Genomic DNA, 26,335 nt, shown 5'->3' with positions numbered 1-26,335 from the left:
TTTGATTGAAAAGGGATTAAAAATTTTAGAAAATATAGACCACAACGAAGAGCGCATTTCTTCTACCAAACAAGGGATAAAAAAAAATCTTAGCCTGCTATGAAGAAATTTTGCGGGAGAAAAAATCTGCGGGAGTCGTCAAAACTACTTTGTTAGATTTTATAAAGCCTATTACATCAAAATAAATTGAATTGCCAATTTTATATTTGTATATCCTAAGATTTTAATAAAAATGTTTTGTGTAAATTGCTATTTTTTCTTATCTTCCGCTCCCAATTAAAATAATTTACATACATACAGTGGCGCACACAGGGTATAGCCCCCCCCCCCCCGACCCTATTCCGACACTGTTACTCACACATTTTAAGGACTCAAAATGGAGGTAGCACCATAAAAAAAATTTCGGTGAACAACCAAAACCCCCCCCCCCAGAAGCAAATTCTAGGTGCGCTACTGCATACATACACATACGAAATTATACCCAGACTTACGCGAATTCGACTTAAGCGATTATCGCTCGATCCCACCTATCGCGTAAGTTCGGAGTATTACTGTACTTATATCCCTAGGTGCGGTATCGCTTTTCACAAACATTCCTCTTAACCTGATCATACAATTTTAGAATAAAAGTGGCACTTAGTAGAACCAAATACCACACTAAACCGTATTCATTTTACAAATTCCCAATTGTCAATAGAAGCACGTGAAAGCCAAACAGGGTCGTACTGATGTGTATCATATGATTTTTAAAAATATTTACTTTTGAAACTGTTAGTGTAAGAATTTCTTAAAATTTAATCATTATATCACAATTACACTAAACTCTAAAAAATAACACGACCAGTAAATAACTTAACAATAACTATAACATAAATATAACACAATACATTAACTTAAAAATCAACACGATACAATTTGAATTTAAAATGCTGGCAAGTTTGGATCTGTAACATGAGAATCTGTCTGGCTTAAGGTAATAAATTATATTTAATAGCCTCTTGACGAATGAGACGGCGAATATCAACACGTGCTCATATTTACAGATGGGAATTTGCTAAATGAATGTACTTTAAGTAATAATTTCTTCACGCTGATAGATTTTTTCTAATACAGTAGACTCCCTCTATAACGAGAATTGAAATGACAGACTAATTACCTCGTTATAAGCCGATCTCGTTATATCAGACAACAATAATACTGTACATATATAAATGAATATGTAGTTTTCTAAAACGTTAACTTACTATAGTGAAGCCATTCGGAGCAATATAAGATGCTAATAAATATTGTTTGAATGGCGTATTTGAAAAAAAGTTGTTTACTTTTATTGCCAATGAAATACGTTAAAACAAAAAAGAGTTGTTTATTTTTATTGTCAATGATATACGTTAAAGCAAAAAATCTGCACTTACAGTTTTTTCCAACTACATAATGTATAAAGCGTATTTTGAAGGATAACATAAACTATTGCTTCTGCAATTGGAAGAAGTCTGTCATTTTAGACTGCTTTAAATTGTCCGCTATCATATTTTCTAAAGATGTGAAACAGTTGTATTTATTGTAAAGAAGTTTATTGCGGGCGGCAGTTAAGTTTATTGCGGAGCAGTTAAAAAGGGTATTTATTTATAACCACAGCCGGGCCAAAAACGTAAAAAAATACGTTTTTTGATTTTATTTTCTCTCGTTATATCCAAATTTGCCTCGCTATAGAGGGTTGTTCAACAGAAATTTCACGGGACATCTAATATACCCCGTTGTAAGCGAAACCTCGTAATAACCGTGTTTGTTATAGAGGGAGTATACTGTATATACTTTGCCATTGGAGGAACTTTTTACTCACAAATCTTTGGCACCGCCATGAGCTCTCCGATCATACCATTCTAGCCAACATAGTTTTAGATCATCTATTCAATATAGTAATTCCACGACTACCGTTCAAGTTACCGCACATATACAAATATGTGGATGATGTGATGAGTGCCATCTCTGAGAACGGCATTCAAACTGCACTGGACATCTTCAATAGATTTCACAAACACCTACAATTTACCGTTGAGATTAAGCAAGAACAAAGTGTTCCTTTTTTAGACACTAAGGTGATAAGAACATCAAAGAATAAGATCATCTATTATAGGATTGGTATCAGAAACTAACTGAGAATCTGCTGAAACTAACTCAGCAATCAAAAAGCCAAACATAACACCTGATGAAAAACAGATTTGAGAGGGAGGATAAGTAATTTATTACTACTAAAATTATCACACAACTTTTTCTGCAAAAATCCGAATGCCACCTCTCGCATCCTCCCCAAAACGACCTGCAGCATGGTCTAACGCCTATGAAAACACCTGCAGCATCCCCACTTTGTAGAAGAATAAGTGTATAATTAGTGTCATCCGTGTAAAAACCTTTTATTTTAGACTTCTACAGTGGTACTATCCTTTAAACAAGATTCAATTAGGTAATGAAAGAATGTAGTAAATACTTTACATAAATAACATATCCTATGTAAAACGTAAAGAAAATAAATAAATTTGTAATTTTTTTGACAATTTTTGCGTTATTTGAAATTTTTATGACCCTGAAGTAAAAAAAAACAAAAATTTTAGTTTGAAATTTTACAAAAAAAAATAAAAATTTAACAGGTATACCAAATATTACATATAGAAGTATTTAACCTATGGTGTGGCTATTAAATAACGAGACTGAATCTGATGCCGAAGAGAAGTACACGTGCGTGAAACGACCTACTCAGTAACTAGTGATGGGAAATACCGATCTTTTAAAGATCCGGATCAACTGGTCTGGATCACTTAACAGACTCGGCTCTCGGATTATTTGGATCTTTACTGATTAAATTACCGTCTTAAAATAAAGTTGATTGTCAACGAATAACCAGATAGTAGATTTTCCACCATAACCTTAAAAGTGTGATAGTAGAACCACAGTATAGACAACTATACTGTATTAGAACAACAGTACTATACAGTTGTTGTCTATACTGTGGTAGAACAACAAATTTTTGTTACATGAAACTTAGAAAAAAAACGCTACTGAAACTTATAATTTACTGAAATAACTATATGACAATGAATGTTTATTGAGTATAGGTACTGTGTGGTGACCTAAATGTTTTCAAGATAGCTGAGAAAAAGTTTTTCAATAAAACTCAAGCAATAATGCCCATCGTCGCTCTCACGATTGGACGAGTCCTTGATACTCCTTCGAAGCTAACCCTTCCAACACCGCTGGTGGTCCGCTACGTTTGCCTTGAGGTGCATCCTCATCTTGAGGAATAACAAAAAACCATAGGGGGCTATAAGGTGGATGCAGAAATAATGGAATGTCTTTTATCGCCAAAAACTCTTGCACAATTCTCTTGAACGAGTTGTGGACCGGCACAATGTCATTGTGCAAAAACCAGCTATACTGAGTAAGTTCGGGTCCAGTCATTTATTATCTGAAGAATTATGTCACATATATCAAAAAAACGATCCACATTGCTTTCAATCGCGACATTCTCTTTTGTTGGTCGCTTCCCACCCTTTCACATCCTCTGCTGACTTTGTTTACAGTTCTCGGGTCATACTAAAATATGTAGTGACTGACTCATGCAATCTCTAAATATGGAACAACAAATTCTCACAGAATGATTTTCGCGATGTGTTTCCGTTCATTGGTGAGGTTTTTTTTGGCCTTAAGTTCAAGACCTATTTAGTTAGACAGTGAGAAGTTTTATAGTCGGTTCGCTATATTTACGCGGGTTTCGGATTAACAAAATTATGCTAATGACTCATTGATAACCAGTTGCAGTAAACGACTTCCCAGAAAATTAGGTAACAACTGCATTAATGGTCATATTTTAAAATACATTAAAATAACATTAGGGTAGGTATAAATTTGTTACAATATTGCAGTTGAATTGATTCTTTGCCAGTGTTGACATTGTATGTTTGGTGGAAATATTTAAAAATGCCTAGACGTGTGTTAGATGTAGATAGTCTAATTTGTAGTGTACATAAGTATTTTACGGATGAAAAAGAAAATGGCGGTCCTTTAAAATCGGTAATGTCTGTTCAACAACGCGTATGTGATGCTCTAGGAATTAGTGAAACCAAACTAAGAGGAGTATTACAAAATCGCAATAATGAACGACCGAAAGAAGATCACCGAAAAACTCGCCTATCATTGAAAACGAAAGATATTCCAGATGGAAAAAAATTTAAAATTCGTGATACCATTTATCGAATGCGAGCCAACAAGGAACATGTGACCTTAAATACAATTCTCTCGGAATTAAAAGATAGAAAATTTGACGAAATTGGCAGAACAAGTCTATGGCAAGTGATACATAATTTGGGTTTCAAATTTCAAAAGGAGGATAACAGAAAAGCCATTTGTGAAAGAAGTTCTGTTGTGCATAAAAGAATTAACTTTCTAAGAAAATATTCTAAATTAAAAGAAGAAAGGGCAAATTTTTTATATATTTAGACGAAACATGGATATTTTCTAGGGGTGTAACCAAAAGAATATGGCAAGATGATAACGTAAAGTCTATCAAACATACTGATGGAGAAGGGAAGCGACACATAATTTTACATGCAGGAGGGAAATCGGGTTTTATAGAAGGTGCTGATTTAATATTTTCATCTAAATCAAAATCAAGTGACTATCACGATAATATGAACACAGAAATGTTTGTAAAATGGTTACATGAAAAACTTCTCCCAGGTTTAAGTGAGCCCAGCGTTACTATTTTAGACAATGCACCTTACCATTCTGAAGTATTAAACAAAAGTCCAACGAATTCTTGGACTGTTAATAAAATTAAAGAATGGTTGACAAAGGAACATATACCATTTACACAACATATTTTAAAATCAGAATTATTACGCTTGGCAAATATCCACGCAAAACCAAAAACCTTTGTTGTGGATCAGATTATTGAAAGTTACGGTCATCAAGTTTTACGTCTGCCACCGTATCATTGCCAGTTTAATCCCATCGAATATATATGGGGAATAGCAAAACAATATTATGACAACCATATTGGGCCTAACGGTTATAGCGACGACGCAGTTCGGGAAACTTGGCGAAAGGCACTTTCAATTGTAACTCCAGAAGTGTGGTGCAACTGTATATTCAAGTTCGAGAAACTAATAGAAGATTGGTGGACTCGTGAAAATAAAATAAACGAAATAAGTCCAATCATAATAACAATTAATGGTGATGACAGTAATGATGATATGACGATTATGATATTTTTGATGATAATGACTGATTTTCAAGTTAAATTTTTTTATTTTTCATTAGAAATTCTCTCCATGGAACAAATATACATAGACCATATTTTCTGTGTGAAGTGTAATATAAAATTATTATTAGGTTTATATTAGCCACATTAGACTCCATTAATGAAGTAATTCTCCTTATTATACTGTCAATTATAAAAAAGATTTTCCATTATTATTTAATTAAAAAAAGTTATGGATTATTTTTCATTTCATTTGACCAGTTGATATTTCCCCAAAGAGCAGGTAATTAAAACTGGGTACTTACAATAAAATTTTTAATCCGAAACCCGCGTAAATATAGCGAACCGACTATAGTACCATCTTTGCATATGTTCAAATTCACGTGTAACATCTTGCAAATGGTTTCTTTATTGATGTTTAACAGATAATTTTTGACAGATAATGCACAGATGCTTATCCACATATCAAAGGTGATCAGCACAGGCATACGGTCGACATTCACGTCGGTACAAGAGGTGACTGGAGCTCTTCGCGCGAATTATAATCTTCTACTTGAACACCATTCAAATACACAACACCACCTGCAACATTCGAGAGATTTCCGAGACTTTTTCGGTAGATTTCGTTGAAAATTTAATCACACCACGTCGATTATAACGTGAGTTGTTTATTTTTACGACGGCAGTAAAAAAGTTCTTTAGAAAAATATGCATAAAACACAAAACAAATATGTTGGGAGTTTCAAACTTTCACCAAAACTAAAGAAAGGTTCAATTTTGCAGACATATATTTAGGAATGACACAGTGTTGTTAGTTACTGAGTTATAACTTAATCCCCTGAACTTATCGTACTTATGTTTCCTGAAGTAAAATCTGCATTAAAAAGAAACAAGACAAAGGAGTGTGTGTGTTTGTATGTGCATTGAAGATAAGTAAATGATCAAAATAAAATGTTTTACAGCACCAGTCTTGATATTTACTAGCCACACCTCGTCCTGTTTGAAATGAAGCCAGTGTATATAACATTTGTGCCATTGGCTCTATCCCGATTCTAGTCATATAACCTCAAGCAAATGTTCCCTATTGTTACATACAAATCATTGATTTCGTAATTTATTTAAGAACTTTTTTTGTTAATTTATCATCTTTTTTCATAGAAGGACCCTTCGGAGGCGTTCTAAGCGGATCATGTATCCTTTGCAAGTGTCTCTTTAAATTACAATCAGAAATAAAATTTCTATCACATATGTTACAGACTGCTCGATAGTCACTTGGTGGGGGTTGTACAGATTTGCCGCAACTTGTAAACTGATGGCATTTTAGACTAAAATATTGCTTACAGGCCAGACATTGGTAAGGATCTTTGAGTGTGTTCACGTTGACGTGGTTGTCGAAAATTTCTTTCTTCTTAAATTGCACCTGGCACACATCGCATTGATTTAAAATAGGTTCTATCGATGTTATATGTTTCAAAATATGTTCTTGCCACTTTTCCTTTTTGTAATAGAACATTAAGCAGTATTGACATTTAAATGGACGATTCTTAGGCATGTTAATAGACGGGTGATTAGATATATGCACACTCAAAGCTTCCGGATTCTCGAAAAATTTAGGGCACTGTTGGCAAGTATACTTCACACCGTCTGACTGCTTATTAATGCAAGTGAGCCCTCTATAATGATTATCCAATTGATACTTGTGCCTGAACGGCTTTGTGCACAATTTACATTTATATAACGGAACTGTGTTCACCACAAATTTTTTAGCTTTGCCATTTTCATCATTCACGAAATGTGCAAACATAATATGTTCAGCTAGTTGGAATTTTGATCGTACTTTTTTAAGACACATGTCACATTTGTACAGTTCTAAATTTCGTCGTTTTATGAAGTGCCGTGAATAGTGAAGTAAATAGGAGATTTGTTTGGCAAATATTTGACCACAATGGTAGCATGTCACCAGATTTTTGCCAAAGTGTTTTGTAAGATGTATTTTTCTTAATAACATTGTTGGAAACTCTGGAAATAAAAAAATAGTGTCAGATTTATATCAATACATACAAGATGTTTGTTGTACTTGCCACCCCGTCAATGATCAATTTTAAAAAGCATATTTTGCACATGAAATATTGGACATACACATTTTTGACTTCATCAAAGGTGACATTTGATAGGGTTTAGTTAGTTAAAGATAACCCAGCCAGTGAAATGGGCTACAGTAGGTGAGATAGATTAGGTTTTATTGTGTGATTTTTTAATAGTATTCTATGGGGGTGAAGCTACCATGCTGTGTAACAGAAATTTATCAAAGGAATAACTTACTTTTCTTACAGACAGGGCAATAATACAGGTTTTTTCGTTTATTTTTTTCTTTATTTCTTCTATTTGTCATAAGACTTGGAACATGCCTACTGCTACTAGGTTGTAAATATTCTTTTGTATGGTCAATTTCTATATCGCATTGTGCTGAAAAAAATTCAAACGTGGGATCAATAATAGCTTCTCGTTTGATTTTACTTAATTCACTATCTGATATATAAAAGCTTTTATCTTCCATTGGGCAAAATTCATCTATTTGTATAGGTGGTATCTCTAAATCATTGCTGTGCATATAATTTAGTCCAAAAGTGGGCCTACTACACTCTTCTTCAACGTTAACAGATGGGACAATGGTCAACGAGGTATGTTCCATTTCAAGTAATGTCGAAAATTAAGATTCAACGAGTTCTTTTTTAATTTGTGCTTATATAAATTGTTTTATTTTGTAGTCTAACAAATTTTCCCGTATAAGAGATAGGTACAAGACATTCTAAATTCTTGAATACACTTAATTTATTTATTTATTTTGACAAATGACATGTTGACTTTGACCAATACCAATACTCTTCTTCTTGAGTTGATCATTTTTACACACTTCACTTAAAGTGTATTCAAGTAAGGTTTACTCATATTATGTAATTTCTACGAAATTTATTGTTTTCTATTTGTAAATAAAATTCCCAATAGAATATTTTCACAATGTATATGTTATGTGCTTCAAAAACAAAGAGAAATCTTTTAAAAAGTACATTTTTATTATATTATTTTATTGATTCTACAATTTTGTAATTTATATAAAACACAAATGAATTATTATTTGTTTCTTTTAATATTAATTGCAGTTAATTAGAATTTTTTTTGGCAATTGCCGTTTGATAGGTTAGCGGATAGATTTGGCAATAGAGTCAGAACCATCAAACAATCAGTTGCCAGATCGCAATAGATGTCTTTAACTTTATTATTTATACCGATATTTTACTATTTACTTTTAAAAACTGTTTTAAAACTATTTACTTTTTCTTTTTTTGTTAATTGTTAAGTATTAGTTTTTAAATTTCTTATTGCTTTTGATTGCGTATGTTTCATTTTTGTAATGTAAATTTCAACACTGCCAAACACTAAAATTTTATTTTGTCAAACCCATTTGATGCTATCTTTACTGGGCCCATTTGTGAAAAATACAAGTATTTGTATACAATACAAGTCATAAAACTGTTGTCAAAGAAATTTCGCAATTAAATTTATGCAACTTATATTACAGTGAAAAGCAATAAATATCGTCTACTTTTAACTAAATTTTCCTATAACGGTCATCTAAAATCTAAAACTTGTTTGTATAAAGAACCTTGGCATCCTATTTTACATTATTTTCTTTTTGAATTTTTTAGTGGTCATAAAAAAAATATAAATCAATTCTATATAAACATTTTACAAAACCAGGCTACAATAACTCAGTTACAATATTTTAAAAAATTTATTTTTATATTAAGGTAAATATAAAAATTAAGGATGTCCCATAATTTTATTATATCAAAAATTAGTAATATGGAATATAAAGAAAAATCACCAGTAAGTATAATATATGGCAAATTAGAGACAAAATTCGGAAAATCTGTTCTGGCATTCTTAGAAAACAAGATTTGTTTTGTGTCTTTTGGTGATGAATTTAATTCGGGGATCGGAATTTTAAAAACCACTTTTCAAAACGCTCACTTTACCTGTGATGATAGTATAGCAACAAATAAAATACACTATTTTGATCCAAATACCACAGACGATATTAAATTGATCCTAAAGGGAACAGAGTTTGAAATTATGGTTTGGGAATATCTACTCCAAATAAAGAAGGGAACAACAGTACCATATGAGGAAGTAGCTAAAGGAATCGGCAAACCAAAAGCTATAAGAGCTGTGGCAAATGCAATAGCAAAAAATAATATAGCATTTTTTATTCCCTGTCATAGAGTTGTTAGCAAAAATGGAGATCCTGGTAAATATGGATGGGGAAGAGATCGAAAATTGAAAATGTTGGCTGATGAAAACGTTTTTTTCTAACATTTATTCCTGTTACAAATTTATATATTTTTTTAAGAAATAAATCAATCAAAGTCTGATTTTGGGTCTCATTTAAGGTTTAGAAAATAGTTTTTTTCTGAAGTCTACTTACTGTCCACCTTAAATTTTGATATGCTTATATTATAAAATGATGTACTGTAGTATTCCTTCAAAAAGTGTATATGATGAATATTTCATGTTATATGTATAAAGCGCTTGAGTTTTAGTTTGAAACTACTGTAACCATTTTAAAAACATTTTGATTGATATGAAATCAGCTATATTCAGATATTTGTCGCATAAAAAATAAGTTTTGAATTTAGATTGCACAGAATTTTATTAAAGATCACAAAAAAACAATTGAATAGTTTATATAAATAACAATTTCATTGATACTTTATTTACATATAATTTAAGTTATAATACTTTAAATGAATATAAAATCCAAAGGAACAAGATCTAGTAAAAGGAAAAACCATGCCATATATTATTTCTTAATGGATATTACTCACAAACTTCATTATTATCATAAAAGTAGAAGTATTACCAAACTTACAAACTTTTCTTTCCACTTTTTATTATAACTGGCGTAATCATATGTAACAACTTATGGTTTTCTAGACTGCTCTTCTGTCAAAATGACCTTGAACAAACATCACAGTTAAATGGGGATACACCATGTATAACTAAATGAGCCTTTAGTACATGTTTTAACTTAAACTCTTTTGAACACAACCTGCATTTAAAAAGTTTTTCAACACTATGTATAAGTATATGGCTTTGCAAAGCATCACTACTTGCAAATTGCTTCTCACAATACTTGCATTTATATGATAAGGCACCTAGAAGTGAAAGCAAATGTGATTTCAAAGAACGTTTTTCCTTGAACCTTTTCACACAAGTCACACTTAAAGGGTTTTTCACCAGTATGTGTCAGAATATGTTGGTCTAGAGTGAACTTTCTAATAAAATATTTATCACATATATTACATTTGAATGCTGGTTCCTTAGCATGAAGCCGCAGGTGAAGCTTTAAGCTCCGTTTGTGAAAATAACACTTCAAACAAATTTGACAAGTAAATGATTTAAGATCTGTACCAGTATCCAGTATTGTTTTAAAAGTGTTTGTACTCAATTTGCTCTTTAATGATGATTCTGCTAATAAAGATCCATTTGTGCTATCATTAAATTCTTCTTTAATTTCAATTGATTCAGTATCTGAAAGATCAAATATTTTATCCTCTACTTGACTAAATTCATCCAAGTAGACATCGTTCCGGCTTATTACACTAGTACCATTATCCCTATGTATATAATCCAGTTCAGACTTAAGCTCACTATACTCTTCTTTAATGTGAATGGACAATGCAGTATTTGGTGGTTTGTTCAGTTTTGGTTGGTGGTCCTTCAAAGTCATCCCTGTGAATATAATTCTGTTCATACTTCAATTCACTACACTCTTCTTTAATGTGAATGGAAAATGGAAGATACATCAAACATTGATTCTGGTTCCGATTTTAACTAGTGCTAGCGCCAAATCATCCCTAAGCATAAGCATACATATAATTCAGTTCAGACTCGTGTTCATTATACTCTTCTTTAATATGAACAGATGGGAAAGCAGTCAATGATTCTTGATCCATTTCACGTTTTTAGATAATAAACTTTGAGAGGTGAGAATTTCCAACTATATATTCACTAGAAATATTTGGAATAAGGTTTTTTGTTTACATCAACACAGATTGGTTATTGGTTTAACGTATAACTGGTTGCCGACATTGTCGTTCGATTTGACAATCGCTAATCGCTGCGATTTTTTTTAAACTCCATTCGCTTAGCTGGGGCATATTTTGACAGATTCATTGTCGGAAACCTACAACACAACAATTCCTACTTCTCAGTATTAATAGCTGAAGTATCCTACTATTACAGACTTCTTTCTTTAAAAAAAGAAGAATTATTCTAAATAGTCGAAGTGTATACTAAACCCATCAAATTTTGGGTAGTATATATTTAAAAAATATATATTTAGTTGTTATAATTTAACATAACTATTTATTATATGGTGCAGATAAATAAATATTGATTGTCAGTAATTCGCAAAGTTCTATTTTATTTACTATTTAGTTTGTTTACTATTAATATTGGCTATGAGTACGGGTGCTTGGTTGTATAGTAATTTCCAGACACTTTTAGTCTGTCAAAAAGTAACTAACTTCGCAAAAAAATAATTACTAAATTCACTAGACAGTTCGGACTGGGATTAGCGAACCGAGTTTAACCGCTAGATAGTGGTAAAAACGTCAAATTGCGTCAAATGATGTAGCCATATTATTCTACTGTCAAAATTGTCATAAGTCACTGCCAATAAAACGCTTTCTTCGAAGCCGGTTGTAGTTTTATTTTTTATTTTGTTTAATTTTTCTGTATTGTAAAATACAAACAAGGTGGAGGTAAAAAATTTCCTTCGCTTGCAGCCGATATCCACCCAACCATGGATAAAATCAAAATCGAAGAACAGGATAGACCCCGGCCATTTCAGACGAGTATTAGAATGGAAGAATCAAACCAATTACCTTATAAAAATAGTAGATTGCAGCAAGAAAGCTTAGGACTGTTTAGTTCTGGAATTGGAGACAGAAAATCAATCCAGGATGTATATGTAAATACTAGTAGCTCAGTTAAACTACAAGAATATACGGAAAGCGAAAAAAGATATAACCCATTCGCAAGTAATGATTTCTACCACTTACTAGATCAACCTTGTAGTAGCAAACAAGCCGATTTCATTTTAAAGCAATATGAAGATGTTACTGTGGAGAAAGTGAAGAAAATCAAGAAACGGTTTCAATGTCCAATATGCAAAATAGGTAAGTCATTTAAAAGCTTTTTAAACAGAAAAATTACAGTTTGTCTTGTTATCCTAAAGAAAATTAACGAAAGCCAATGATTGGCACTACAGTTATTTGTATTTGGCACTAATTATTAATTTTATACATAATTGACAAGCTATTTTGTATCTGTAGGGAAGCAAATTGATTAAATTTTTATGAAATGTTGGTATAAATAGTTTTGTTACACTACACATTTTAACTAAGACTTTTCTTTGAATTGCTGCAGTTTAAAAGTTCGGATAAAAATCAGAAAAGCATGTAATTCAATTACTAAACAACTACAAGTTAATCCTAAATACAACTCCTTGTTTTATAATAATCCTTTTTGGAAAAGATTTCCAGATTGGAGATCGAATCTCAAAAGAAATGTAAAATGTAATTTATATTCAAATCAGTTGTGCTTTAATCCCGTATAAATACAATATTTAATTTGATATTGATAGAAAAAGAACAGCAAATAAAAAGATATGTGGGGTTGATGTTCTTATATGGTTTGAACTACAGACTTTATCTGGGATGTTGGGTTATTAGATTGCAAATTATCAGTAATAAAATTTAATTTTTAAAATAATCTTTGAATAGTACTTTGGATTTACCAGCGAATATGAAAAAAACACATTTATGGTTTCATTAATGAAAAACAAAGTATGTTAATAGCTTTTGTTATTTAGCTTTTTGTGTGAGCCCATCACACATTAAAATAAAAGCAGAACATTACGTAGTTCTATTAAAAAATCATAAATTCTAATTAAATAAAAACACATATCAGTTTGAGTTAAAATATTTTAAAATTGAAATTTCGATATTCCTCAGTACTATAAAATACATTTTTTATTAAAATTCCTTAATTTTACTTTTAAACTGAGTTTTGGAAAGATCCTTTAAGTTATCAGGCAATTTGTTATAAAATATAATTGTCCAATACCCTGATCCAGTTTGACACCTCTTTAGCCTCCAGTAGACTGAAACAAGATCACATCTGTGTCTAGTGTTATGATCATGCACCTCTTCATGGGTCCCAAAGCGCCCCACACTTCTCTTGACAGCATAAGGTTCTCATAGATATACAAGGAGTGCACAATAAGAATTCCCAGAGTGTCATAGGCCAATCTGCAATCATCCCTAAACCCAAGGCCTGTAAGAACTCTATAGCCTTATGTTGCAAACCAAAGACTCTCTGCATTCCTGCCTAATGCCCCCAGACCAAGATTGCATATGTCAGATGAGAGTAAAAATTGGCATAATAAGCTGTTTGCAAGACTTTGTGTGAAACGCCCTGTTTTTTAAACAACCTATTTATAATATTGTAATCATAGTTATGTTACCAACCTGCGACTGGCTCCCGCATATTACATCTCTCCACTCTGTGTTATAGACCAGTGTGAAGTTGCCTTCCAGCATGTGAAGACCGGGTCCTGGTGTATTAGCGCTCCCGTAAAAAGTACGTGAGTTGTAGATGTCAATGTGTGGAACCGTGTTTTGTGTTAAATCATATACCAGTTTCGTTTCTCTGAATACTCTGTATCTTCGTTACTCCCCCCTAGCACTGTAAAGCTAATGATATTTGTATAACTCTTGTCACTATCAGAATTGAGGTAATTATCAATGTATTGAATCAGCCCTTAACTTCACTATCAATAAATCTAAAGGAAAAACTGTCACTAAAATGTGGAAAGTTTGGTAATAAGTTTATCCTCTCAACCATTTCTGGTCTTTGGATATTGTTTATCGCATTTCTGCTCTGATTTATCTTCATAAATCCATTATTAATTTTCTGTCATTTAATTTTTTTCCTGTTAAAAATAAAATAAATCTCATTACAAGTGCTTTCAGGCAAAATAAAACCTTCTATAATATACAGTAAACAATCTCACAGTACATGGAACATTTAGGAACGTGTTAGGTGAAAGCTTATCTCAACATTCTTAGACAGCAATTAAAGTTGTGCTGTCATCAAGTGAAAAGTGGTGTGACTATGGATTTTTTATGATTCAATTTGATTCCGTGAGTCTGTTCCAAGATATTTGTTAATCACGCGTTCAGGGACATTCAAAAGTTCATACTCATATTTTTAGTGTACAGGGCGAGTTTAATTTCGCGGCACTCGTACAGAGGATCACAGTGTGGACATTATTTTCCGAGACTCTTATTTATTATACAGGGTGGACTAAGCTGTGTTTTAGACTCTTAAATTTTTTATTCCTCATGCATTCTCTCAGAACTTTAAATATCTCGCAAGGATTACAATACATCTCTATCCGCAATGGATCAATTGAAGAAACAATGTAAACCGTTTAAAGCAAAGATATCTTAAGATAAGATAAGAAAGGATTCCTTGCAATTCCAACTCCCAGGTCTTCCTCTTCTTCTCTGACCAATGGGTCAGAGAAGAACTCAGGAACTCACGAATTGCTTTGTCAAATATGATGACCTAATGGATCAGATTGAGGAACTAGACGAAGTAAACTCTGAAGAACGCGATAGGGAAGAAGTTGAAGAAAAATACTTTTCAATTCTAGCAGATCTTCAACATAGAATGGAGATGCCCCAACCTCTTGCACACCAGCCTAGTTCCACTTCTCCACATTTAGCTAGTGCTAAAGTGACTCTTCCCGAAATTAGAATTCAAACCTTCTCTATTTTAGACAACATAACTTGTAGGCTCCCCCAGGTATCCATAAACAGAAGATAATTTAACATCCTCTCTACAGTTACTCTCGCAGATCCCTCCTACTCTGTCCCTGGAAATATAGATCTTCTTCTTGCCAGTGACATATATAGCGAGTTGTTATCAGATGGTTTGATACATTTAGGTAAAGGACTCCCTGTTGTCCAGAACACACACTTAGGGTACATTATGTTTGGTGCTTTACCCCCTTACTCACTTCCTAAAGGAATTTATCTCTCACAGTTATCCCCTACACAACAACTGTGTCTTTATTTGTCCAGTCCGCATCTGAGGAAGATAAGCTCGATAATTCCACAATTCTGTGAAGTTAAAGAAGTGACCCCCTCTGTTAAGGCCACCTCCTCTGAGGATCTGACTGAACAAATACTCACTATAAAGTATAAATACACAAAAAGGGAAGTACTCCCTATTAAGGCTCAAATTTCTGATCCACAAGGGCTCATTAATCCCGTATTTGTACTTGCTAAAATTATTATGCAAAAAATTTGTATTTCCAAAATTAGTTGGAATGATTCCGTGGATTCAAATATTTTAAATGAATAATTGAAATTTATAACTGATCTCTCTGCTCTCAAGGACATAAGCATACCCAGATGTCTTTTCTCATGTCATGAAATTTCTTCTATTAAAATCCACTCCTTTTCTGACGCAAGTTTGAAAGCAAAGCAAATTGAAGCCGTACTTAATTCTCGGCCCATTTGTTTCCTTTCTAATGATCCCTCCGATTTCACATATCTTACCTCCTGCTCACTTCTTAATCGGAAAGTGTCTCACCTCGTTCCCCGACCAGGAGTATATATCTATCACGAAAATACAGTTAGCATCTGGCAAAATCTCTCTAAACTCCAACAACTTTTTTGGAGAAGGTGGTCAATTGATTATCTGAATAGACTTCAAAATTTTGTCCAAAGAACTAAGGTCAAGGCTATATCAGTTCCCTAGAAGACTACAGAACTAAATGTGATCTAGTTTTTATCTATTAATTTATTGACCATACTACTGACTGTTTTGATTTATTACGTCTTATCAACTTTAGGTATAGTACTAGAATTCTTAGAGACATGCATTTGATTTCTATAACACACTACCACACAAACTATGGCGAATTCTCTCCTATTAACAGAATTCAGATACTGGGAAATGACTTTCATCAATCTTATGATCTAATATATATAAAGTCTATAAGATTCAAGCACTCTTTGACTGAGTATGTTAGGGATCGAAGATGAGTAACCGAGTATTCTTTTCATTTTAATAAAATTTTCAGAAAAATTTAATTCATTTTAATTTAATCATGTGTTTAACATTATATAATAATTGTTTAATAATATTCACTTTTAGTGTTTTTGTTAAATTTTTGTAAAAATGGGGACATCCTGTGAATAAATAAATAAAAATATATAATAATAATCAGAATAACAAAATCAGAAGCTTTGGAAAAGTCAAAATAATGTTCTATTATGGGTTATTTATTATGTAATGTGATATTGTAAGTGTAACAACCAGCCAATTTCCATCCATATTTAAAATGGCAAAAGTTATTCCAATCTTCAAAAAGAATGACCCTCATGATATTTCAAATTATAGACCAGTATCTGTCCTTAGCATAATTTCAAAAGTAATAGAGAAGGTTGTATACAACAGAATGTTAAATTTTATAGAAGAATACAATTTATTAACTCCAACCCAACACGGCTTTAGATCAAAAAAGTCAACACTCACGGCTGCATGCAGCTTGTTTGAGCGTATTTATGATGAATTAGATAGTAGAAACCACGTGGCAGGACTATTTTTTGATCTATCACGTGCTTTTGACTGCTTAGACATAACATTTATTCGCAATAAATTATATAACGTTGGTTTTAGAGGGATATTTCTAGAATGGATAATAAATTTCTTAAGTGACAGGAAGAGTGTTGTTAAGATGAAAGAATCAAGCTCAGAACCATACACGACAAATAAAGGAGTACCACAGGGATCTGACCATTATTATTCCTAATTTTTATTAATGACCTACCAGATCACATAAGGGCACTCATAATATCAATGTTTGCTGATGATACCTCGTTAAAAGTCTCTGCACGTACACTAGAGGAATTAAAAATGACAATGAAGACTGTTGTTGACTGCTTTATACGCTGGTGTAATACCAACAGACTAATATTAAACATTGACAAGACGCAAATTATTTATTTTCATTCATACAACTCATCTAAATATGACTATATCTTAACCATCCACGATAGAAACAATATGTTATCTTCCACTCATTCTACAAAGTTTTTGGGTGTATTCATTGATTGTAATCTCAAATGGTCAGAGCAAGTGAATTCAGTGAACATGAAATTGAATAAAGCTTTTTATGCTATATCTAGAATTAAAAACACACTACCCATCTCGGCATTAATGAACGTTTATTATAGCCTTGCTTACAGCCACATGTGCTACAATGTAATTTTGTGGGGGAACTCAGTAGATAGTAACAAAGTGTTCATTAACCAAAAAAAAATTATCTGTAAAATTTTTAATTTGGATTATCAACAGTCTTGTAAACCAGTTTTTATTAAACATCAAATTTTAACTTTCTACTGCCTATATATCTATAAATGTTTACTTTATGTCAAAGAGGAAATCAATTCATTTCCAGTAAATTCAGACAATCATTACTACAATACAAGAAGTGCTGAATCTTTACGAGTTCCTAAACACAGAACATCCAAATTTCAAAATTGCTTCAGATATATGGGACTGACCTTATACAATCATTTGCCAAAAACTGTGAAAGAAATACCACTTATCTCTAAATTTAAAAAAAATGTTAAAGATTTACTCTTAAGAAAAGCATATTATTCTATAAATGAATATCTTGAGGACAAACTGCAATAGCTTCATATTTTACTTGTAAAAATGTTATTTTATATATTTTATGTTTTGTCAATTTTTTTTTACACTGTGAATATTGTATTATACACATTAATGTTTTTTTATACCAAATTCTGTAGTGACGTATCCTATACATTTATTTTGAATGTCTTAAAGGATCAATAAAGATGACTATGACTATGACTATATATCGCATAGTGTAAGTTGTTAATTGTTTTTCAGGTTTATCATCTTCATATGTTCGTGTGCAGCACATCGACTACCACTTCAAGTACAACCCTGTCAGTTGTTTCAGCTGTGGTAAGTTCTTCGTCAATAAGAAACGGTATTTTCTCCATAACGTCATCCATTGCGTAAAAAAAAGAAGAGCAAGGCGAGAGATACCTGTACATATAACCATACCAGAAGAGCCATTTGAAAACAATCTCGTAACGAACGGGAAGGTTACTGACGATTCCGTAATCTTCAATAAGCCCCAATTCGAGTGTGAGGTTTGCCTAGAACAGCACACTAGTTTCGACGCTCTCCAGCAACATTTAAAGAGCCACCCGAAAAGTTTTGACTGCGATCTTTGTCCCAAGACATTCACTCGAAAGTCGACACTAACACAACACAAGCTAACTCATTTAAGCCCGCAATTCAAGTGCGAAATATGTTTTAAGTTATTTAAAAGTAAGTCGAACAGAAATAGACATTTACTAACTCATTCCCAGATAAGAAATAGCTATTTCAAATGCACTATGTGTCTACAGAAGTTCTCCAAAACGATATCGTTCGTAAATCATTGGTTCGCACACCAAGAAAAGCTCCAGCAACAATGTAAAAGGTGTAATAAACGCTATATTAAGTACTACGAGTTGTTGAATCATTACAAGAAGGAGCATTTTTCGATTCCTGAAGAAATCACGTTTACTTGTTGCCCTTATTGTGAATTGAACTTTACAAAAGATTCTCTTCTGGAACATCTAGATACTAAACATGAAGAGCTCAAAGAGTGTGGTCTAAAGAAGCCTTTTACATGTCAATATTGTCCTATGTCGTTCATCTCTGAACAAGCTTTAGAAAACCACGTAGCAGTAGATAGACGACCCGTTCAATGTAATATTTGTTGTATAGAGATCTGCAATCATGACAGTTTAGTTAAGCATCTACAAGAAGCTCATATTAATTTAAAAACTCCCTTTCTTTGTGTAATATGTACTCGGGAATTTCCCGATAAAGATACTTTAGTAAGCCATTTGTTGTCCGAACAAGGCAACGACTCAGCAGAATATTTTAAGCAGTGCGAGATCTGTCGCTGGAACTTTTTCGATGAGCAAGAATTTAACTCCCATTGGAAGTCGTTGCACCATTTACAGCTTCCCGTTGAAGAAGTCGTAGAACAACAGGAAGCGATCGAGCCTGTAGTTGAAGAAACCGACGAAGCTAAAGACGAATTCGATATTGTTTATCAAGCGCTAGAGATAAAGGAGGACACTGTTGAATATAGCGGGTTTTTTGATCTTTGCTGAACGTTTTACGTATTGGAACTAAATCGACGCCTGTAGAGCTCTGTCGAAAACCTATTTGGGCTTGTGATTAACTGTACATAAATCTAGAGCGGGTGATCAAGTTATGGGAGACTTCTGGTATAGTTTTGTTGAGTCATTACGAAAATATTTCTATTTTAAACCATTAATGCCCAAAATTAAATTTTTATCAAAACGAAATCAAAACTTCAGAATGAAATAAAGAGAGGTTGTGCAAAATTTACTTTTTTTTTTCTTTGTAACTGTTTTTTTTTACGTATGATATATTATACGCTGGGCAATGAAGGACACAATATTTAATTGCTTCAATGTTGCGGTAAAGAAGCCCCTCTTCTTCTTCTTCTTCTAATGGCGCTACAACCCTTTGTGAGTCTTGGCCTGCTTAACAATGTTCTTCCATTCTGCCCTGTCGGATACTTTCCTTCGCCACTGCCTGATGTTCATGGTTTTAAGATCCCTCTCTACGTCGTCTATCCATCTTTTACGGGGCCTTCCTCTTGTTCTGTTTCCTTGGGGCTTCCATCTCTGGACTACTTTTACAGCTCGATTATCTGGCATTCTTTCTAGGTGACCAAGCCAGTTTAGTCTTTGTGATTTTACAAATCTGACAATATCTGCGCTCTGCATTAGTTCATCCAGCTCGTGGTTCATTTTAATTCTCCACGAACTATCGCTGCATTGGGTTGGTCCAAATATCTTCCTTAGTATTTTGCGCTCAAATATTCTTAGTTGATTTTCATCAGTGGTTGAGAGGGTCCACGTTTCACATCCATATGTGACCACTGGTCTAATTACTGTTTTGTAGATTCTCAGCTTAGACTCACGATTCAGTAACTTACTTTTCATTAAGTCTTTGTATGCATAAAAGCACTTATTACCGCTAAGAATCCGTGCTTGTATTTCTTGACTGATGTTGTTGTTGTCATTTATTATTGAGCCTAGGTAGGGAAAAGTGGAGGCATATTTGTAGGTATGGTTGTCTACCTTCAGATTCTCATGTTCATTCGATTTTGTGCACTCCATATATTTTGTTTTGCTTTCATTTATATATAGACCAAACGTAGCAGCTTCTCGTTTCAATTCTATGACTTTTTCGCTCAATACCCTTTTGTTGCGGCTTATTATGGCAACATCATCCGCATATGCGCATATGTATTTGCATAGCTCTTGTATTAATACAGCCGTTTACATCCAGTTTTCTAACAACAGCTTCTAAAGTTAGATTAAAAAGTGTTGTTGATAAGGCATCCCCTTGTCTAACTCCATTTTCAATATCAAAGGCCTGCGTCATATCTCCATCTATTCTCACCATAGCTTTGGAACCCTCCAGAGTCATTCGTATAAGTTTAACCAACTTATTGGGTATCCCTAACATAGATAGTTGCTTTAACATCTTTTGTCGATCTACTCCATCAAACGCCTGTTTGAAATCGATATACAAGTTGTAAATAGGTATGTTATATTCAACACATTTTTCATGTATACCTCTTAAGATATGTATTTGGTCTATAGTTGACCTCTTTGGTCTGAAGCCACATTGGTATTCACCAATAATCTCCTCCGAAAATGATTCCAGGCGGCTATATATAATTCCTGATAATATCTTGTAGATGACATTTAAAACTGTTATGCCCCTAAAATTTATGCAGAGTCGTTTGTCTCCCCCTTTGTACATAGGAAGTATGATTCCCACTTTCCAATCTTCTGGGATGTCTTCTAGTGTCCATATGCGGTCGATTAGTTTATGGATACGCCTCCATAGCGCATGTCCACCATTCTTTATCAGTTCTGCAGTTATTCCATCTGTGCCAGGTGCTTTGTTATTTTTTAGATGTTTATCGTTTCTTCCAATGTTGGTTGCTCAACTAGTTGTTCTGCTGTGTGGTGAATTATCTCTTCATCTTCGTTTTGTTCTTTTTCTGGGTTTAACAGCTCTTGAAAATGCTCCTTCCACCTTTTCATTATTTCCTCTTTCTCGCTGATAATTGCCCCATTTTTGTCCTTGCAAACTGTTGATCTTGTTTTGTATCCTTGGGTGCATTGCTTGATTTCCTTGTAAAATTTTCTAGCCTCTCTTCTGTTATTATAATCTGTAATTTGTTGTATTTTTCTATTCAACATTTCTCTCTTTTTCCTTCTGCATATTTTCTTTGCATCTTTTCTGAGTTCTTCATATGCCTTTCTATTCGATCGGGAATCCCTTTGTAGACATTTCTGTCTAGCTATATTTTTGCTATTTATTACTTGTTGGCAATCTTGGTCAAACCATTCCTCGTTTCTTTGGCTTGAGGCTTGAGGTAAAGAAGCCCCATTCAAGCAAAATCTAAGTATCGCCCAATACCATTTTTTAGATCGAATTCGAATCCTAGATAAATCTCTTAGCTTATCGAATAAGTCTACACCACCCATTCTCTTGTTATACATTTGCACAACATTTGGTTGAGGGACCGCTATATTTTTTCTGTGGGAAGTTTCACGAAATTTTTTTTTATTTTGTGTGGTTCTTTCAATCCTGTCTTCTAATTGTGCCGATACGGTGTATCTTTTGATCTCTCAACCTTGTCAGTAAAGGTAAAGATGTAAAAAAAATATCAATGTAGATAACAGATTCTTGTGGTAAAAACCATGTACACAGCTTTTCGGTTACGGAACTTCCTAACGATTTACCCTGTAATTATTTATCTCCACTTTCAGTATAGGGATGAAATTTTGCAACGCACTAGAATTTATATCCACAACGGATGTGTTTTCATCGAATAAACTGCTTCATTAAATGATGTCCATAATACGGCTCCATGGCTTCGTCCACTGAGAAACTTCCGTTCACTGGCTGAAGGTAATGATGAAAACGTTCATTTAGATGGTCAATTAGGGGTTGAACTTTGAACGCTTTATTGGTTTGTTACAGGATTGGACAGGATAGTCCATGAATTGTTCATCAAAAAATAATTTAAACACATCGATTGGCTTCAAATTTTGTTGTTTCCATTCATTTAGCATATGGGGTTCCATATTGTTTTTGAAAATATCATTTATGGTTCCTTTTTCCAGTTTTTTTCTTCCCACTTAAGATCGATTTTTTTCATAGATTGTTTTCTGTTTTCAGAATCTTGTGAAATTTCTGCAACCTCCCTTTTTCTTTTGTTACCTCATTCGCGAGTTTCAGTCACAGTTGTATTTAACAGCACTGTTTTCTCAATTGCTGTATTTTTTTGAGAAACAACTGTTATATCCATGATTTGAGATAGTGTACCTCGGGCAATACTTTGAAAAGTGTAATGGAACTGGTCTTCCTCATCACTTCCGGCATCATCTCTGTCAGAATCATTTCCGTCATTTGGATAATGCAACGTGGGTTGAACTTCGTTACACTGGTCAATTTCTTAAGCCAAAGTATCGTCATCTTCTAAAGTCTCATATATTTTTAACAATTCCTCTTCATCTTTGGGATTATTAGAATCATATTTTTTCGTCATTTTTTCTAAAAAAGAAACTGATTATGGCGTTACATCGTTGTATGTAATATAATAATGGGTTAATATGGCGTTACATTGTTTTTATACAACTGAAGTCATGTCTGGTATTGCTTTTATGATTGATCTACATAGATCATGTAGAAATTTTGTTAGAATTCGCCCAATTTTATCTCTAATAATTCGACAAAGATTCGTTGGGAGGCGATTTGTTGAGCCATTACGACGAAAATGCTATTTTAATATGGAATTACAGCGTTTTAGGTCTTTACAACTGTTGTTTTCATGTCTGGTATTGTTTTTAATAATATTTACATAGTTCAAGGTAAATATTTTACTATAATTTGCCCAATTTTACCTTCAAATCGACAACGATTCTTTGGGAATCCTTTTGTTGAGACGTTACGACTAAATTACTATTTTAATATGGTGTTACATCGTCTTAGATCTTTCCAACTGCTGCATCCATGTCTGGTTTTATTTTTAATAATATCTACATAGTTCAGAGTAAAAATTTTGCTATAATTTGTAGAATTTTACTTTCAAATCGACAACTATTATTGGGGAATCATTTTGTTGAGTCCTTACGACGAAATTGTTATTTTAGTATGGTGTTACATCGTTTTAGGTCTTTACAACTGCTGCATTCATGTCGGGTATTGTTTTTAATAATATTTACATTGTTCGGGGTAGAAATTTTGCTGTAGTTTGTCCAATTTTATCTTCAAATGGACAACGACTCTTTGGGAGTTGTTTTTTAAGTTTTTATGAGGAAATTACTATTTTAACATGGTGTTACATCGTCTTATGTATTTACAACTTCTGCATTTATGTCTGGTATTGTGTTTAATCATATCTGCATAGTTCAGGGTAAAAATTTTGCTATAATTTGCCCAATTTTTCTTTCAAATCGACAACGATTCTTTGACAGTCGTTTTTTTGAGCCGTTATAACGAAATTACTATTTTAATATGGTGTTACATCGTCTTAGGTCTTTTAACTACTCTATTCATGTCTGGTATTGTTTTGAATAATATTTACATAGTTCAGGGTAGATATTTCATTAAAATTTGCCAAATTTTACCTTCAAATCGACAACGATTCTTTGGGAATCGTTTTGTTGAGACGTTACGACGAAATTACTATTTTAATATGGTGTTACATCGTCTTAGGTCTTTACAACTTCTGCATTCATGTCTGGTATTGTTTTTTTTTATTATTATTTTGTATAGCTCAGGGTAGACATTTTGCTATATTTTGCCCAATTTTAGCTCCAAATCGATAACGATTCTTGGGAATCATCACTTAATTTGTTTCACGCCACATGTCACAATATCTTTAAGGTTTTTACTTTCTGAAGGTTGTGACGGTTTTTATGTTATATTATTGTCCTAAAACAATTTTTAGCAATCTTAAAGGTCTTCTATGCATGACATTAGATTATTTTTCAGCTTATCGATATTTTGTCGTATCCATCTTAAACCCTCCGAGGACTTGCATCCCCAAATCGTAATTCATTTAGGAAATTTACTTTATTTTTTAGTTGTAGTGATCCACGAGAATCTCTCACCCAACATCATCAATAATGATTCAAGACCTTTTCGATATTTCCAATTGTTATTGTTATACAGTCTAGATTCTCAGTATTTATTGATTTTTATTTTTTACCCTTCAATATACTATTCCTCTGCGTCACTGCACCGCTCCATGTGCTTCACTCACTATTTCATGTCCACATATTCATATTGTTGTATTTTTTAGATAACATTAATTTATTATAATTAAAAATACATAGCTTTCATTCGTTCCTACGTTTTGTAATACTCTGTAAATTTTAAAATATGCAGCTATGCTCTAGTCTACAATTTTCCTAGAATACTTTTTTCTGTACCTCCTCTATTAAAGCAGATATCAAACTCCAAGTTATAAGTCGATCACCGCCTATAAAATCGATACGTATCTGGTAATAGTTCTACACTAAAATTCAAAGAATATTTATGTACAGTGTGTCATAAGTTCAACAAACTGGTTATAAAAAATGCATGTGTCAACCTTTGCGATAATTTCTTTTCTGATAAAAATTAACAATGAATCTGTTTTATGAGATTTTAATTTCTAATTTTTAGCTATATAAAGATTTTTAGTTTTTATATTTTAGAACAAATGTAAATAATAAAAATATAGATAAATTTGTACCTATGTAATAAAAATTAATTAAAAATTATGTTTATTATTTTTTACTGTTCTTATAAAATGTTTCAGTTTGTAAGTTTTCCTTTCACGACAGGAAAAGAACAAGTGGCAGCATATTTTAGAGGTTTTTGTCACCATAGGAAGGTTGAGGTCTTGTCAATAATTAACCCATATCTTCTCCCTAGGTGTTCTGCAGGGGACTTCGACCTGCCCAATCGAAGTTTCCTCTGCGTTTCTGCCCAAATTTGGTGGGTTAGTTAATTTCTTAGAATAAAACACAGTTTGGTTGTAGAAAGGCTCAAGCAAAAGAGTCTAAAGGCGGCGATAGATATGCGGTATTTGGCAAATACTGAACAAGTGCCTTGCTATTTGCCTATTAGTGTGGACGGGTTGCTTGTTATTTGGCATTCACCAATTTTAGTATTTGTCGTGTTCCCGTACGTTGTCGGTCTTTTCAACACTTGTAAACAAATATTCGCCGTTTGAATATTTTTATTTACATCCACATATTCGTGCAAGCATAAAATATATTATATTATTATAAGTAAGTTTTTGAGTGGTTAAAGTTTATATGTTGTTATTTATACTGTGGTTTATATCGTTTATTAAAGTAGTTTAGTTATTGTCTCACAGTGTGGAAAATACTGAAAATAGTAAATATGGAGTGGACCCATGAAAGTATTTTACAATTTTTTGATGCGTATGAAAATGAACCCGTAATATGGAATGCGAATTTTTTATGGCAAGGCGCTCATTTGCTGGAATTGCATTTCTCCACTTTGTATCTTTCTTACTAATTATTGGTCCCACTTTAGAAAGTAGATAATTAAAATCTTCACTGGACATTCGACAGAAATTTTGAAACTTTCCAGATGGTTATTTTAGCAGTCTGCCAATAAGTTTGAGCCACTGTACCTAAATCCAATTATCTTGTTACTTACATGTAAATAAAATATTCTGTCATTTTAATAGCTACCGTTGTCTACTTTGATTAACTGACACCATCTTCTTCTTCTTGGCTTTTTTTTCTGCTATTTAATAATAAA

The 26,335-nt window shown here is 32.8% G+C and overlaps 3 protein-coding genes across 3 annotated transcripts; 2 read left to right on the top strand and 1 right to left on the bottom strand.

Annotated features, from left to right (window-relative positions):
• Positions 1-334: 334 nt before the first annotated feature.
• On the bottom strand, positions 335-8,123 carry LOC140440352 (uncharacterized). Its single transcript, XM_072530802.1, has 2 exons — positions 7,577-8,123; positions 335-7,273 (listed from the first exon to the last, which is right to left on the bottom strand). Exons 1-2 carry the CDS (start codon positions 7,944-7,946, stop codon positions 6,369-6,371), a joined length of 1,275 nt encoding a protein of 424 aa, XP_072386903.1. The 5' UTR covers positions 7,947-8,123; the 3' UTR covers positions 335-6,368.
• Positions 8,124-8,920: 797 nt separating this feature from the next.
• Positions 8,921-9,693, top strand: agt (O-6-alkylguanine-DNA alkyltransferase). Its single transcript, XM_072530800.1, has one exon. It carries the CDS (start codon positions 9,083-9,085, stop codon positions 9,626-9,628), a length of 546 nt encoding a protein of 181 aa, XP_072386901.1. The 5' UTR covers positions 8,921-9,082; the 3' UTR covers positions 9,629-9,693.
• Positions 9,694-11,984: 2,291 nt separating this feature from the next.
• Positions 11,985-25,312, top strand: LOC140440350 (uncharacterized). The gene is made up of 3 exons (XM_072530799.1): positions 11,985-12,498; positions 18,317-19,939; positions 21,921-25,312. The coding sequence occupies exons 1-2, from the start codon at positions 12,123-12,125 to the stop codon at positions 19,603-19,605; spliced, it is 1,665 nt and encodes a 554-aa protein (XP_072386900.1). The 5' UTR covers positions 11,985-12,122; the 3' UTR covers positions 19,606-19,939; positions 21,921-25,312.
• The last annotated feature ends 1,023 nt before the right edge of the window (positions 25,313-26,335 follow it).

Source organism: Diabrotica undecimpunctata, chromosome 4, assembly GCF_040954645.1.
Source record: "Diabrotica undecimpunctata isolate CICGRU chromosome 4, icDiaUnde3, whole genome shotgun sequence".
Lineage (NCBI taxonomy): Eukaryota > Metazoa > Arthropoda > Insecta > Coleoptera > Chrysomelidae > Diabrotica > Diabrotica undecimpunctata.
The sequence above is the reverse complement of the archived record's forward strand: the minus strand, read 5'-3'. Positions and strand labels throughout refer to the sequence as shown.